This window comes from Arvicanthis niloticus, chromosome 21 (genome assembly GCF_011762505.2).
Source record: "Arvicanthis niloticus isolate mArvNil1 chromosome 21, mArvNil1.pat.X, whole genome shotgun sequence".
NCBI classification, from domain to species: Eukaryota; Metazoa; Chordata; class Mammalia; order Rodentia; family Muridae; genus Arvicanthis; species Arvicanthis niloticus.
This window is the reverse complement of record NC_047678.1, coordinates 27,951,677-27,967,220: the sequence shown is the minus strand read 5'-3', so window position 1 is coordinate 27,967,220 and position 15,544 is coordinate 27,951,677. Positions and strand designations below refer to the sequence as shown.

Sequence of the window (15,544 nt, the reverse complement as noted above, 5' to 3'; positions counted from 1 at the left end):
CTCTGTGTAACTATCTTGGCTGTCCTAGAACCAGCTTTATAAACCAGGCTGCCCTATAATTCACAGAGATCCACCTGCCTTCCAAATGCTGGGATTAAAGGCTTGCTTCACCACATCCAATACATTAGATAAATCTTATGTGATGATTAAGAATATATTTATGGGACTAGAAAGATGACTCCATGGGTAAGAGAACTCAGTGCTATTATAGAGGACCTACATTCAGTTCCCAGCATCTAATACTCCAACCTTTGCTCTCCACAGACACTTATACTCATAAACATATACCCATACAAACATGTAATTGAAAATAAAATAAATTACTGGGGCTGATTCATACCTTTAATCTGAGCAGTAGGGAGGAGGAGGCAGGACTTCTGTGAGTTCAAAACCATGCTGGTCTACATAGAGTTCTAGGCTAGCCAGGGCCACAGTGAGACCCTTCGTTTTTCTTTTTCTTTTCTCAAGACTGGGTCTTACCTATGTAGCCTGGGCTCTCCTGGAACATACTAGATAGACCAATTTGACTTTGAACCCAGAGAGGTCAGCCTATCTGTGTCTTTGCAGTGCTGAGATTAAAGGTGTACATCACTGGCTTTTTTTTTTTTAATTTAACTTAAAAAAAAAATCAACCTGTGAATGGTGGCCTTCGCTTCTACTTCCTGTGCTTTGAGGCTGAGGCAGAAAAATTCCATAAGATCAAGGTCAACCTAAGCTACAAGGCAAGATCTTGTCTCAGGCAAAACAAAATAATAAAGCCTGACCATATGTAGCCCTTGGAAGGCTGAAATGCAAAGATCACAGCAAGATCCTATCTTCCTAACCTTAACCCCTCCCCCAAAATATCAGGAGTAGGGTACAACTTCCCCCTCACAAGCCTCTTACATGGAAATTTCATGTCTCATTTCATTTCATGTCTCATGTTCATTTCCCCCACAGGGAAGGTTTAAAGAAAAAGGAAATGACCGAAGGGAAAAACTACAATCTTTTGATTCTCCAGAAAGGAAACGGATTAAATACTCCAGGGAAGCAGACAGGTAAGGACAGACATTCTTCATCCAACCACTGCTTACAGACTTAATAAGAAGACTATCTTCTGCAAATGATTTGCTACTTTGTTTCTCAGGGAGAGATAAAGTTACTAGAAGCTAGTTTTGTCTAGTAACTTCTAGTTTGAAGTTACTAGAAGCTGAACTCCGATAAGACAACCATGGCTATTTGACCACTTTTTTTACACTGAATATATGCATGTTTTCATGGAAGGTTGGCTGCCTGTAATGCTTCTACTAAAAGCCAGGGCTAAAGTGGCTATCCTCAAAACTATATATCAATAATACTGTACCTCCTTATAAGACAGATAATGTCATATTCTTGGACTATTTTTCTGTGGGATCTCCATTCTCCAGTTTTGTATTGATTGATTTGCTGCTGCTGAAAATAATATGACCTCTTAACTTCCTCTACTTGTTTCCATTCAGGCAATTCCCAATCTCATAACCCAGATTTCCATCAAGTCTGCTGATAATCTGTGCTGTATTGCCACTGTACTAAGTGCAAGGAATATTTAAGTTGACAAGACATAATTTTCCTTGGCTCTGTGTACATAGAGTAGAGAGGGCTTAAGTGATGACGTGACTCACAGGAAAGTAGAAAGAAAGGGAACAGGAGAAAGTTTCAATTGGAGGGAACTATGTACAACAGGATTTATTTGTTTTGTTTTGTTTTGTTTTTAAAGCATATGGTGCATTTAACAAGTGCTAAACAGAGCTGAACAGTTGGAGTATGTTTTTGAGTGGCAGAAAATCAGGCTGCCCAACAGATTAGAGGCCAGTTCACTTTCAACATATTTTTAATATAGCAGGAAATCATTTAAAATAGGGTATTAATCTACTTTAAGGATTCTTAAACATACAGAAGATACACTTAAACAGAGACTAATGATGATGATTACATTGTGAGTCTAATGAGAGATGATTGCCAAAGGCAGGGTGTGACTGGATTAAAGAAAAATATCAAGTCTACCTTGCTTAGTGAGTAGTGGGATTAAAGAGTTGCTGATAATTCTTGAGTTTCTTTTTTATTATTATTATTATTATTATACTATACTTTCTTTTTCTTAAATAAAATGATTTTTTTGTTTTTTGGGTTTTTTTTTTTATTAATTATTTATTTTATATGTGTGAATACACTGTTGCTCTCTTCAGTCACACCAGAAGAGTGCATCGGATACCATTACAGATGGTTGTGAGCCACCATGTGGTTGCTGGGAATTGAACTCAGGACCTCTGGAAGAGCAGTCAGTTCTCTTAACCGCTGAGTCATCTCTCCAGCCCAATTCTTGAGTTTCTATTGGCTTTTTATAACAAGAAAGGGTATTTGAGGCCTTGAAAGGAAAGAAGAAAAAGAAACTGACAAAAAGGTTCCTAAGCAGAAGGGAAGGAGGCTGGATGGCTTTAAACCAGAAGAAATGAGCCTGCCTCCTCACCCCCACTCCAACCCCAGTGCCTGGGTAAAGGCCATACTTGCTTCCTCTTCCTTTTCAGGACGAGTCCACATGGTTTCTCAGGTCCTGCTCATTGACTCTTAGATTCTGACGCTTTGCTTCTGTTTAGACTCTCTAAGGTACTCAGGGCCACAGCCACCCCAGTAAGCCAACATGTCAGTTCTGCTTTCTGAACTAAACATTTCTTCTCTGGTGCCTTATGCCTTTAGTCCCAGCACTGTAAATGCACAGGCAAATAAATGGATCTTTGAGTTTAAAACTAGCCTGGTCTACATAGTGAATTCCAGGCCAGCCATGTCATAATAAGACACTATCCCATAAAACAAAACAAAACTGTTTCTAGTTACATCTTGGTTATTTCTTCCTGTGCTTATCTGAGGCTGCACCCCAGTCTTGTACCTCTAAACCTTCAGAGTCAGTTCCTTCATTCTTTCTGTTCACCCTATCTTACTCAGTCTTTCTTCTTTACACTATAAAGTATATAAGTGGAATGGAAGTTTATTAAGGATAGTTTTTTTAGACTTATCTATTTGAGGGTTAGAGAGATGACTTTATGAGTTCTTATTGCTCTTTCATAGGACTCAGATTCAGTTTCTAGCACTCACACATTATTGCAACTGTCTATAACTCCAATTTAGGGAATCTGATGCCTCCTTCTGACCTTCAAGGGCACCAGTCACACATGGGTACATATACATGCAACTAAAACATTCATACACATAAAATAAGATAAATCTACAAAGATTATATATTCATTTATAAATATTATAAAATGTGTAGTGAAGAGGTTGTCTGTGTGTGTACCATATGCATGCAAGAGCACATGCAAGCCAGAGAACTGGGTGTTGAATTTTCTGAAATGAGAATTAAAAACACTTGTGAGCCAGCCACCTTTTGTGGGTGCTGGAACTGAACCTTGCCAAGTGTTCTTATTTGCTGAGTATCTCTCTGGACACTATTGAAGTTTTTTTTGTTTTGTTTTTTGTTTTGTTTTTTTGAGACAGGATTTCTCTGTATAGCCTTGGCTGTCCTGGAACTCACTCTGTAGACCAGGCTGGCCTGGAACTCAGAAATCCGCGTGCCTGCCTCCCAAGTGCTGGGATTAAAGGTGTGCGCCACCACTGCCCGGCCTATTGAAGATTCTTAAAATAGCTTTTTAAAACAGATATGTTGAGAGAAAGAGAGGTATCCAGATAAGAGATACCCCAGAAGTTGTAGGGAATCATTGTTTTTTCTGTTCTTCAATTCACTTTCTATTACCAGAAATTTCCTGTATACTGAGACTTGACCTTTCTAATCTTGGGGATGGACTAACACAGAGTACTTGCCTAGCATGCCTGAGTTCTAGATTCAATCTCTAGTACCACAAAAAGCAAGCAAACAATTTTTTATTATTTATGCACATGGATGTTTTGCCTGCTTGTGTACCACACACACGGTGCCCATGAAGGCCAGAAGATGATGAAGAGATCTGTCCTGTGACCTGAGAGTATAGAGGGCTTACCTAACATAGCTGAAACCCTTGGTTTGATTCCCAAGATAGCAGAGAAACAAAACAATACTCTACCTTATGTTGCCTAGTAAGAGGCTTGACCTTCAAGGTATTTTTTGCCTAAAGTATCAAATGTGGTGTAACGTTCAAGGTCTCTCTCTCTCTCTCTCTCTCTCTCTCTCTCTCTCTCTCTCTCTCTCTCTCCCCCTCCCTCTCCTTCTCCCTCTCCCTCCCCCTCTCCCTCTCCCCCTCCCCCTCCCCCTCCCCCTCCCCCTCCCTCTCCCTCTCCCTCTCCCTGTCTCCCTCCCCGTCTCCCTCTCCCTCTCCCTCTCCCTGTCTCCCTCCCTGTCTCCCTCCCTTTCTCCTTTTCTCCCTCCCCCTTTCTCTTCTCTCTCTGTCCGTCTCTGTTTTCTTTCTTTCTTCTTTTTCTTTTAACAATCTGACCTCAAACCATGCCTTTATCAGTTCATGCTACTCCTCTACTACACAAGTCATCTTACTTGCCTGCTACAGATTTTCTAGCTCATAAGCCTCTCATTTGTCCAGATCAAGTTTAGATGTATCTTCTTGCTTAAATTTTTTTCACTTTTGATAGTAACTGTTCAGATTTGCGTTCCCTTCATTGTATTTCTGTGGTACACATCCATTGTTGCCACATCCATGATTGATCTCCTCAGTGTCCTATAAGCACCTATTGACAAGTGTTCATGTTCTTTCTCATGATCAGGGCCCAATTGTAATCATCTCTGCACCCACAGGACAAGCCTAGTTACACAGATATCGTGTTGTGCTTAATATACTTATTAGGAAGCAGATCTCAGCAAGAGATCAGCAGCTTACCTTGAAAATTGTGGTAGAAGTATATCTGTCTCTCTTATAGTGATCGTAACACTGTTGATAAAGAAGACACTGACACCAGTAGCAAAGGAGGCTGTGCCCAGCAGGCCACTGGCTGGAGGAAAGGGGCAGGCCTAGGATATAGCCATCCTGGATTGGGTTCATCAGAGGAGGTAAGATGAATTCTGTCTTCCTGGAAGTTATTGAACCTTGAATATATTTAAGTTTTTCTGTCTTGACTCAGAGCACATTCCCAAAATAGAGATCAGAGGACAATTTCTAGAAATCAGTTTTCCTGAATCAAACTCAGGTCATCTGGTTTAATGACAAGTACCTTTATCCACTAAGCCAACTCACCAGCCCCTCCCCTCTAGATCTTATGTTATAATTTGTTGTACTGGGCCCTTGGTGATTTCCCTGACAGTGAGAAGAAGGCAAGGAAATTGAATAGAGTTCACTATACTCTTATATAAGGAGCAAGCACTGAGGGCAGTGTAGGAGCCAAGTGGTTTGAGACTAAAGGATCATTTTGATTACAAACAGAGCCAGGAGAGCTGAACTGTGACTCAGAGGTAGACACTCACTTCTCAGTCTGAGGCTCTAGTAATCATACATACATACATACATACATACATACATACATACATACATACATACATACAAAAAGGCCTGGGGCTTTGAGGGAACACAGGGACTGAAAAGAGCCTGGGAGCCAGTAATCAGATTAGAGACCCCTATCTATGAGATCTTTGATAGCTAAGATGTGGTTCCCTGGAAGGATATAGCTCCTCTTATTTTCAGGAAGAGCCCATAGAAAAGATGATCAGAGGAAATATTGCCCATTTGGATAGGATTGAGCCTCTACAATTGCTGACCTTCAAAGACTTACCCATTTCATTTCTGTTAAAACTCATGTGTCTAATATTGAAACCTTTATTTTGGAAGCATGGCATTGTGATCTTCCTTATCCAAAGATCTCACTTGACTTTTTGTTTTTGTTTTGCAGATTGAAGGGCGGATGAGGGGAACTGGGGGTGGTGCCCCAGGAAGAACCAGCAAGAGACAGTCTAACGAGACTTACCGAGATGCTGTTCGAAGAGTTATGTTTGCTCGATATAAAGAACTCGATTAAGAGTGGAGGTGCCCCACAGGACACAGTTTTCTCCTTGTTTTGTTTGTCCATCTCCTTTTGTTTTGTTACTGTTCTTGCTGCTAGAACTTTTTTAAATAAACTTTTTTTCAATGTGAATAAATTTTGTTAACGTTTTATTTCCCCCCCCCCCCCCCCACACACACACACACAATGGATAGAAAGTAGAGCTTAATGTTAAGAACTAGAAAATGGGACTGGAGAGATGGCTCAGTGGTTAAGAGCACTGTCTGCTCTTCCAGAGGTCCTGAGTTCAACTCCCAGCAACCACCTGGTGGCTCACAGCCATCTGTAATGGGATCTGATGCCCTCTTCTGGTGTGTCTGAAGAGAGTGATGATATATATCTATATCTATATCTATCTATCTATCTATCTATATATATATCTATATATATATAAAAGATTTACTCTCCAGCCCCAAAATAAATCTTTAAAAAAGAAAGAAAGAAGAAAATACCTGCATGTAGGCATGTCTGAGTCAATGCTGAAACAGTCAATTAATGCTACAGTAAGCAGGGAACACTGCCTGTTAGAGTAAGGAAGTGAGCATAGCTAATGACCTTGATCTCATCAGTGAAAAGAGTCTCTCTTAGCCTGTGAGTTTTGGTAAGTGTTGAAGTAAAACAAATTTTCATATATAGGTTTACTAATTAAAGATTGAGAAGCTCTTTGGCCACCCTAAGGCTATAAGAAAAACAAAACCCTAAAACTACCTCAAAGCAAAAATATCTTTCACTTTATTTTCTATAGCAGTAGTTCCAATACTGGGACAAAATATTTTTTGTTTTTATTTTTGCCAGATAATCTGAGAGGTGTTTGGTTGGGTGAGTGGGTGGTGTTGGTTTGATTGGTTGATTGATTAGTTGGTTGGTTGGTTTTAACAGACGCATGAAGGTTATTATTTCACTGGATTAGGGGGTGCGCCACCACCGCCTGGCTTGGAGATGGTGTTAATGGCTTGTGTGCTCCCTCTTACAAATGTTGGAAACCAAATTTGAATTCTCTGATAGAGCAGCAAGCACTCTTAACTGATGAGCATCTCCACCTCTCTGATACAACTTTTAAATTTTTTAAAATGAAAGACAAGACTATTAAAACTTTATTCAACAATACATTTTGTTTATTTGTGTTGCTTAATTTAAAACAAAAAAAATTTCCATTGTCTTTGGTACATCAACTACCAGATAGCCTGGCAGATATAGTTAATCTACTCACCAGAACAATGTAACTCAACAGAAACGATTAAGAGGATGGCATTCATCCCTAAATGGAATCTGTCTAAGGAAAATGGAATAGCTTTTGAGTTTAAAATTGAGCTGGGCAGTGCTGGTGCACACCTTTAATCCCAGAACTTGGGAGGCAGAGGCTGGTGGATTTCTGAGTTCCAGGCCAGCCTGGTGTACAGAGTGAGTTCCAGGACAGCCAGGGCTACACAGAGAAACCCTGTCTCCATCTGTCTCAAAAAACCAAAAAAAAAAAAATTGAATTGCCAGCTGAGCATAATGGCTCACCTTTAATCCCAGCAACCAGTGAATTCTCTATGTCACCCTGGCTTTCCTGTAGCTCACTTTGTAAACCAGGCTGGCCTTGAACCGAGATCTGATTGCCTCTGGGATTAAAGGCATGGGTCATCATACCCTGCTACAAGTGCTTTCTCTGATCTGCAGACAAGGAACAATGTTTTCAGACATTTCCAGCCAGTTTCAGTTACCCTAATTCCAGCACACCTTTAATCCCATCACAGACTCCTAATCGCTGGCGGATCAGAAAAACATTCCAATGCTATAAGTAGATGGATCCACTTAGACAGTCTACCAGACAGTCTGGTCTACACTGTGAGTTCCAGACTAGCCTGAACTATAGAGATACTTTCTAAAGAAGAGGATTGGGAGGGGAAGGAAAATAAAAACAAAACGGAAAATCAGCTCCCTAATAACTACATATGCAGAGAGCAAGTTATCGTAAATGATGGTAAGAATATCTTTACAAAGAGCAGAGTGGGAGGGGGGAACCCTCTAGGGTTTTGTCTGTTTTTTTAACAGATGATGGGGTGGTGATTTGAATTTGGGTTGTTTTACATTTACTTATTTTTCGTGTATCCATGTTTGCCACATCAGAAGACTACTATTATGAGTGGTTCTCTATTTCCAACATGTGAGTTGCAGAGACGAACTCAGGTTCTTAGACTTGGCAGTAAGCCTTACCTAATGAGGCCATCTCACGGGTTTGATTATTTTATCGTTTTGTTCTGCTTGTGACGGGGATCTTACAACAAAATATCCCCATTGTTCTGGAGTTCACATTCTAGCTGCGGTCATGGCTTCTGAAAACAAGCTAGTTCGGTTTCCAGTTTACCAACTTATTAGCTCTGTATGTTTGCAAAACAAGACATTAGTGACTTGCCCTAAGAGAGAGAATAAAGTTGTCCAAAATGGCTTCAAAGCCTTGGCAAGCCTGCTTTGTTATCTGGAGTACAATTACATCGTCATGGTCAGAGAATATTTGTGAAGACCCCTGTACAAAGTCTAACCTAGTGTCTATGAAAGTAATCAGTAGTATGCCTTCTCTACGAACTGGAGTATATGCTTTACAGTGTGTCAAGCGCTGGTAGAGTTCACATCCGGGTTCTCAAAGGTTGAATGGCAGCTTTGTCATGGAGCAGATGAAATACGCAAAAAAATTAACGCAGGGTCTAGTGACAGGCTGCCTGGGCGACCACACTTCCCGGCAGCCCTCGCGCAGACGGGCCCCTTCGCTGATTGGATGCCTCTGGAGAGGCGGGTGGGGCGGGAGTTTGGTGGGGGTGGGGAGGGTCGACGCGCGAGGTACTGTGGGTAGGAGAAGACGGTCGGTGGAGACGCCATTTTGTGGAGCGGCCGAACCTTGTAGGGGGTTCTGGGACGCAGAGCCGCTACTGCTTCTGCTTTGTTCCCTCTGTGGGGGTGAGTGCGGCGGCCGTCCATTACGCCCCAGTGATTTTACCATTGGTGCTGTCTTTTGAGTCTGCCTGTCAGCCGCCAGAGGTGACCGCTCAGCCGCGTCTTTGGAGGGACTAAACTAAGCTAGCGTTTAAGGGCCGCGCCCCTCCTTGCCTCTGGCTCTGCTTTCATAGGTCGCCCCCTAACCCGATCCTCGGCCCGCCTCTTTCGAGTTGTTTGTCTCTTGCTGGGACGTTGTCCCGAATCCCCAATCCTGCGGAGCTGTGGAGCGCCGGTCCTTCGGACACCCCTCGGAAACGCTTGGCAATCTCTTAAGCCATCATCGCCCTGCGTCTGCAACTGAATCTCGCTCTGCGAAAGGTGGTTGGGAATGGGTGTGGGGAGGAATGTATGTAAGATAGGAAAGATGGACTAAATGCCAGATCCATTTGCACAGGTCTTATCGCCCCCATCTCAGCTGCGATATCCCGCGGAGGTGGGCACGGGCACCTCCCGCGGAGGTGGGTGCGGGCATCTCCGGCGAAACAAGGGGCAGCCGTAGCCGTTCGACCCCGGAACTTGAATCACTAGATGTCTCTCTTTTTAAGTCAACGAATGGTTGTTGAGTGCCTTCTTTAAAGACCACATTATAGAAATGGTTGTAACTATAGTTTCTAGGATATTACAGGCATCTAAGAGTATAGCTATGTGGTGTTTTATTCCGGCTTATCGGCTGGGGAAAAGCTGTTGGTTACTCTGTGGCCTGTGTCGATGAGGGTTGGTCCAAGACATAGGTGCTATTATTAAGGCCAGTCAAGGTTTGGTCTTACCTTACTGAAATAGATTGAGATCAGGCGGTGCGTTATGTATGTAAATTTTAGTCAGATCAGCATTCCAGCTTCTAAGTTTTTGTCAGAAAAATTTGAAACTGTTTTACAATTTTAGTGTTGAATTTTATATTAATGAAGACACTTGGATGAATGATTTAACCATTGTCCATCTCAGTAGAGTTGCTTTGGTTATGAAAATAAGGAGCTTTTTGCTTTGTAATCATAGTAGTATCTAAGATGTCTAAAGCCTTCACCCTTCTTGAGTTTCTTATTGAATATATAATCTTAATATGTTAAAGCATCCTTTGTCTTCCTGCTTCTTAACAAAATGATAGCACGATTTAATGTTGACAGGCCTCTTTTTCCTTCCTCATTTTAGTCATGGCTAAGAATTAGCCACAGTTTCTATCCCAGTTTGCAGGGTACTTGAATTAAGTGATCTCTGAAATTTGCAATTTTTCTATTCCCACCCCCAGGGGAAAAATTAACCCTTTTGAAGCAGCGTGCTAGATCCTCAGTGAGACAATGGGTTCAGACAAAAGGTGAGTCTCAATACATCCCATGCCTTTGATCTCAGAAACTTAGTAGGGACTGAACTATTTTCTTTAAAATTGTTTATTCAGCTCTGTGTGGTGGTGGCAGCTTACTGTTTTAATCCCAGCAGAGGCAGGCAAATCTCGTTGAGTTCTAGGCCAGCCAGGGCTACATAGAAAAGGCCTCTCTCAAAAAGAAAAGAAAACCAACCACAACGCTAATACATTGTTTACTTAGCAAACAGATATTTAAATGTATATTGTTTCAAGTGTTCCAAGTTACCACCTTTGTGATTCTGTTCTCACAAGCTTCAGTCTAGTGAGAGAGTTAACAGTTATGATAAAAAAAAAAAAAGTACTGTCTGGACACATAAGAAGCACAGGAAAGTGTCTTGGAGAAAGTACTGTCTAAGGTGAAAACCCGAAGGCTAAGAATTAGGTTAAAGAAAGCCATGTGGAGTAGGCCATGGAAAGTTCCAGCTGTGGGCAAGAGCTATTCAAAGCCTGCTTGACAAGCAGTGAGGGAGTGCCAGTCCTTCTTATTCCCTAGTGATAGGTACAGTGGCGGAGACTCAGAGCTGAGCAGCCTGGGATCATGTGTTACATCAAGATAATAAAGGGAAAAGCTAGAGAATTAACATAAAACGTATTAGGACTGGGGTTAGAGCTAGCTCAGTGGTATATGAGGTATGAGTATCGATCTCCAATATGACCAAATAAACTAAACAAAGATGAAAACTGTTGGCTGTTTCAGCAACTGTGGATATGGAGATCTCAAAACATTTGACTTACCAAAGCCTTCACATATTCTTATTATTGAGAGGCCAGTTCTTGTGATAGATGAAATTGACATCCTAGAAAGATTTATTTATGTCAATTTATTATTATTACACATGTTATTGCTTCAATAACATGTGTAATTAAAATGTGACCTTTTGCTGCCCATAGTAAAAAAGAATGTTATATGAAATAAATGTTTTCTGAGCCTGTTAGTTTGGAGTGATCATCTACTTATGTATACAGATGAACTACTCAGGTAAAGGGGGTTGGAGGGAAGACTAAGGTTTTTTAGGGCATTGGTCCATTTCTGGTTTGTGTGGCACCTTTGAGAGTATACTTAGATACTGGGCAGAGGTTGCACTCAATTTTGATCCCAGCACTCAGGAGGCAGAGGCATGGTGTACAGAGTGAGTTCCAGGACAGTTCCAGAGAAACCCTGTTTCAAAAACCAAAAAGGGGGCTGGAGAGATGGCTTAGGAGGTTAGGAGAACTGACTGCTCTTGAGTTCAAGTCCCAGCAACCACATAGTGGCTCACAACCATCTGTAGTGGGATCTGATGCCCTCTTCTGGTGTGTCTGAGGACAGCAAAGGTGTACTCACATACATAAAATAAAATCTTAAAAAGAAAGAAAGAAAAAGAAAAACCTTGCTGGGCAGTGGTGGCGCACACCTTTAATCCCAGCACTTGGGAGGCAGAGGAAGGCAGATTTTTGAGTTCGAGGCCAGCCTGGTCTACAGAGTGAGTTCCAGGACAGCCAGGGCTACGCAGAGAAACCCTGTCTCGAAAAAAAACCAAAAAAAAAGAAAAAAGAAAGAAAGAAAAACAAAAAAAGGAAAAAATATTTACTCTGAAATTGGATGAGATTTAGGTAACTACTTTCTTGCTGTCTTGGGCAATGTGATCTAAAATGGAAATAAAGGAATAATATATCAACCATAGGCTTAAGGAAGCATAAGAATATATTTTGAGAATATGTTCGCTTCTCAAAAACTTTTAACTCAAATAACTAATAGTTATATCTTCTGACTTTGTGTCAGTTCCATAAAATTGTGTGTTTGTGTTTTCTCTCATCTTTTTCTTGAGACTGTCTAACCACATAGACCTGGCTGATCTAAAACTCTAGAGATCACTCTCCTGCCTTTGCCTCCTGTGATTAAAGGCATGTATCACCACAACTTGCCTATGTATGTTTTCTCAGTACATACCTTTGTAAACTAAACATTGGTGGTATGTTTTAAGGGATACATTAAACTATTTGGATGTACCTTATAAACTGATATGTGAGGTGATTTTTTTCTGAATGCATGAAATGATATACTTAATGAACATTATATTTCTTTGCAGAGTGAGTAGAACAGAACGAAGTGGAAGATATGGTTCCATCATAGACAGGGATGACCGTGATGAGCGTGAATCTAGAAGCAGGCGGAGGGACTCAGATTACAAAAGATCAAGTGATGATCGGAGAGGTGATAGATATGATGACTATCGAGACTATGATAGTCCAGAGGTGAGTAATAACCATTATCAATTAAAATTAATTAAAATTATATGGACAATCTTCTTGTAAAGTAAGGAAATGTAGCAACTTGAAAATTACACTGATCACTCAGAAGCATACTCAAAGTTGAATGTAACTTGCAGAGACAAAGTGGGTCTTTAATACTAATGTTAGCCAATTGTGTGAGGCTCACCATAGACTCCTTTGAGTCCTTGAACGCCATGAGCTTCTTTGCATGCCAATACAGCCTTATAAGACAGGTTATAAGAAGGACCCCCCAATTCCTGCCACCAGAGTCTCACTATGTTAACTGCTGCCTGGAACTGTGTGGAGCTGGGCTGACTTCAGACTCACAGATCCTCCTGTCTCTCCCTCCCAAATTCTGGGATTAAAGGCATGGCCACTCAATCCTGTGATGTGTTCACATCTTAGAGATGAGGTGGTAGAGGGTGGGATGTAGCTCAAGGATAGAACATTTGCATAGCATGTGCAAGGCCATAGATTTGGTCCTTGGTATCTGTGGGGGTTTTGATGTGATTTAGTTTTGTTTGTTCGTTTGAGTTTCTCTGTGTATCCCTGACTGTCCTGAATGTCCCTTTGTAAACCAGGCTAATCTCAAACTCAGAGATCCACCTGCCTCTGCCTCCTGTGCTGGGATTAAAGGTGTGTGCCACCAGCATCACCCAGTACTTTTTTTTAGTATTACATACTTGTTCATATCTGTTCGGAAATAATACAGCCTGTATAACTTTATACACTTTTTCCACTTTTAAGATTTATTTATATTTATCAATATTTATATTGCTTTGCCTACGTGGATGTCTGTATGAGGGTACAGAACCTCTGAAACTGGGATTACAGTTGTGAGCTGTTCATGTGGGTAATGGGAGTTGAACCTGGGTCCCCTGGAATAGCTCAGCAGTCAATATTAGCTGTTCTTGCAGAGGCTCTAGGTTTGTTTCTAGCACCCACATGGTGGTTTACAACTATCTTTAGCTCCAATTCCAAGCTAACTGGCATCATCTTCTCAACTCTGTGGGTACCAGGGGTGCACATGGTACACATAGGGTCTAGTTCAAAGGGTAAAGGGTGACTTTAATTATAATTTTGTTTTCTTTGGACCAGAGGGAACGTGAAAGAAGGAACAGTGACCGTTCTGAAGATGGCTACCATTCAGATGGTGACTATGGAGAACATGACTATAGACATGACATCAGTGATGAGAGAGAGAGCAAGACCATCATGCTCCGTGGCCTTCCTATCACCATCACCGAGAGCGATGTAAGAGAAGCAACAAATAGGTCTAACATTCTAGTAGGGACAACAAGCATACTTGGTTTTTTTGTTTTGTTTTGTTTTGTTTTGTTTTTTGAGACAGGGTTTCTCTGTGTAGCCCTGGCTGTCCTGGAACTCACTCTGTAGACCAGGCTGGCCTCGAACTCAGAAATCCGCCTGCCTCTGCCTCCCAAGTGCTGGGATTAAAGGCGTGCGCCACCACCGCCTGGCTCAAGAATACTTGTCTCATGGTGCTATCTGATGTCATTTAGTGGAATAGATTTCTTTCTTTGGTGGTGGACTAAAGAAAAGTACTATGTATATCTAACCTTTGAAGATCAGGATATAATTTTGTAAAGTTTCTGACTATAATAAGCCTTGTTTGTTCATTAGCTATTAGATGGTGAAGCTAATACTTTTAAAGGTTTTAAAGCTGGGCATGATACCTCACACCTGTAATCCTAGCACTTAAGTGGTAGAAGCAAGAGAAGATCTCCCTGAGAATCCATTATGATCTTTATAGTAAGTTCTAGACTAGCTAGGACTAAAAAAAAAAAAAAAAAAAAAAAAAACTTTTGTTTTTGAGGATTAGTCTTTCCCAAGCTCAGTAGTCTACTTTCACGTTCAATTGCCTCCTCCTACCCCCATTAATAAAGTGCTTCTGTTTAAGGGGCTAGAAAGATATTTCAGCAGTTGAGAACAGTGACTGCTCTTCCAGAGGACCTGGGTTCAATTCCACAACTTTTTCTAACTCCAGTTCCAGGATGCCTTTTTTTGACCTTCAAAGGTATGAGGCACAAATATGATACATAGCCAGCCATACATGTGGCAAAATGCATATGTGTATAAGATTTTTGAAAATTTTTAAAGAAAAATTAATTTTTAGTGCCCAGCCTGATCAATATACTAATAATGTAAACACTCAAGAGGCTGAGGCAGAAAGATTGGTCATTTCAGGCCAGTCCAAGGTATATAACAAGACCCTTAAAGAACCCAAAGACTGGGTTCTTAACACCGCCAAAAAGAAAACCAGAAATTAATAGTGTTAGTAATCTGGCTGTCTTTTATTCTGAACAAAATTACATTTTCTATTTGAAATCTCAGAAAAGCATATTGAAAACAGTACTTCATCCCTTGACATTTCTTAATTTTTTAAATAATTTTTCAATTTTATTTATTATTATTTATACAAGTACACTGTTGCTGTCTTCAGGCGCACACCAGAAGAGGGCATCAGATCCCATTACAGATGGTTGTGAGCCACTATGTGGTTGCTGGGAATTGAACTCAGGACCTCTAGAAGTGCAGTCAGTGCTCTTAACCACTGAGCCATCTCTCTAGCCCCTTAATTTTTTAAAAAAGATTTATATACTTTTGTTTTATGTGCATTGGTGTTTTGTTTGCATGTCTGTCTGAAGATGCCAAAGGTCTCCTGGAACTGGAGTTACAGATAGTTGTGAGCTGCCATGTATGTGGGTGCTGAAAATTGAACCTGGGTCCTCTGGAAGAGCAGTCAGTGCTCTTAACTTCTAAACCATCTCTCCAGCCTGACATTTCTTAATTTCTAATAGTATTTCAAGTCTTACCTTTTTTTCTAGCTACATGTACTTGCTTTTTATTTATTGTTCCTCTTTGGACAAATGCATTATCCCCTCAGAGTTCCGTATTTGTCATGATTCATGATTTAACAAGTGGAATAGAATTCTTTGTCCACACTGTTAG

The 15,544-nt window shown here is 40.9% G+C and overlaps 2 protein-coding genes across 12 annotated transcripts in view; both read left to right on the top strand.

Annotated features, from left to right (window-relative positions):
* The window catches only part of Rbm6 (RNA binding motif protein 6), an 89,755-nt gene extending 83,670 nt beyond the window's left edge, over positions 1–6,085 (top strand). For all 9 annotated transcript variants that reach the window (XM_076918139.1, XM_034484036.2, XM_034484039.2 and 6 more), the window contains 3 exons: positions 940–1,037; positions 4,876–5,005; positions 5,839–6,085. In XM_076918139.1, coding sequence (XP_076774254.1) covers positions 940–1,037; positions 4,876–5,005; positions 5,839–5,964 — 354 coding nt within the window. In that variant the 3' untranslated portion in view covers positions 5,965–6,085. The remainder of the gene's footprint in view (positions 1–939; positions 1,038–4,875; positions 5,006–5,838) is intronic.
* A 2,712-nt stretch (positions 6,086–8,797) lies between these two features.
* Positions 8,798–15,544, top strand: part of Rbm5 (RNA binding motif protein 5) — a 29,495-nt gene continuing 22,748 nt past the window's right edge. For 2 of the 3 annotated variants that reach the window (XM_034484621.2, XM_034484619.2), the window contains exons 1-4: positions 8,798–8,925; positions 10,208–10,273; positions 12,391–12,556; positions 13,673–13,828. In XM_034484621.2, the coding sequence (XP_034340512.1) occupies positions 10,257–10,273; positions 12,391–12,556; positions 13,673–13,828 (339 nt within the window). In that variant the 5' untranslated portion in view covers positions 8,798–8,925; positions 10,208–10,256. Of the gene's footprint in view, positions 9,283–10,207; positions 10,274–12,390; positions 12,557–13,672; positions 13,829–15,544 lie in introns of all 3 variants that reach the window. The other variant, XM_034484620.1, reaches the window with a different exon arrangement.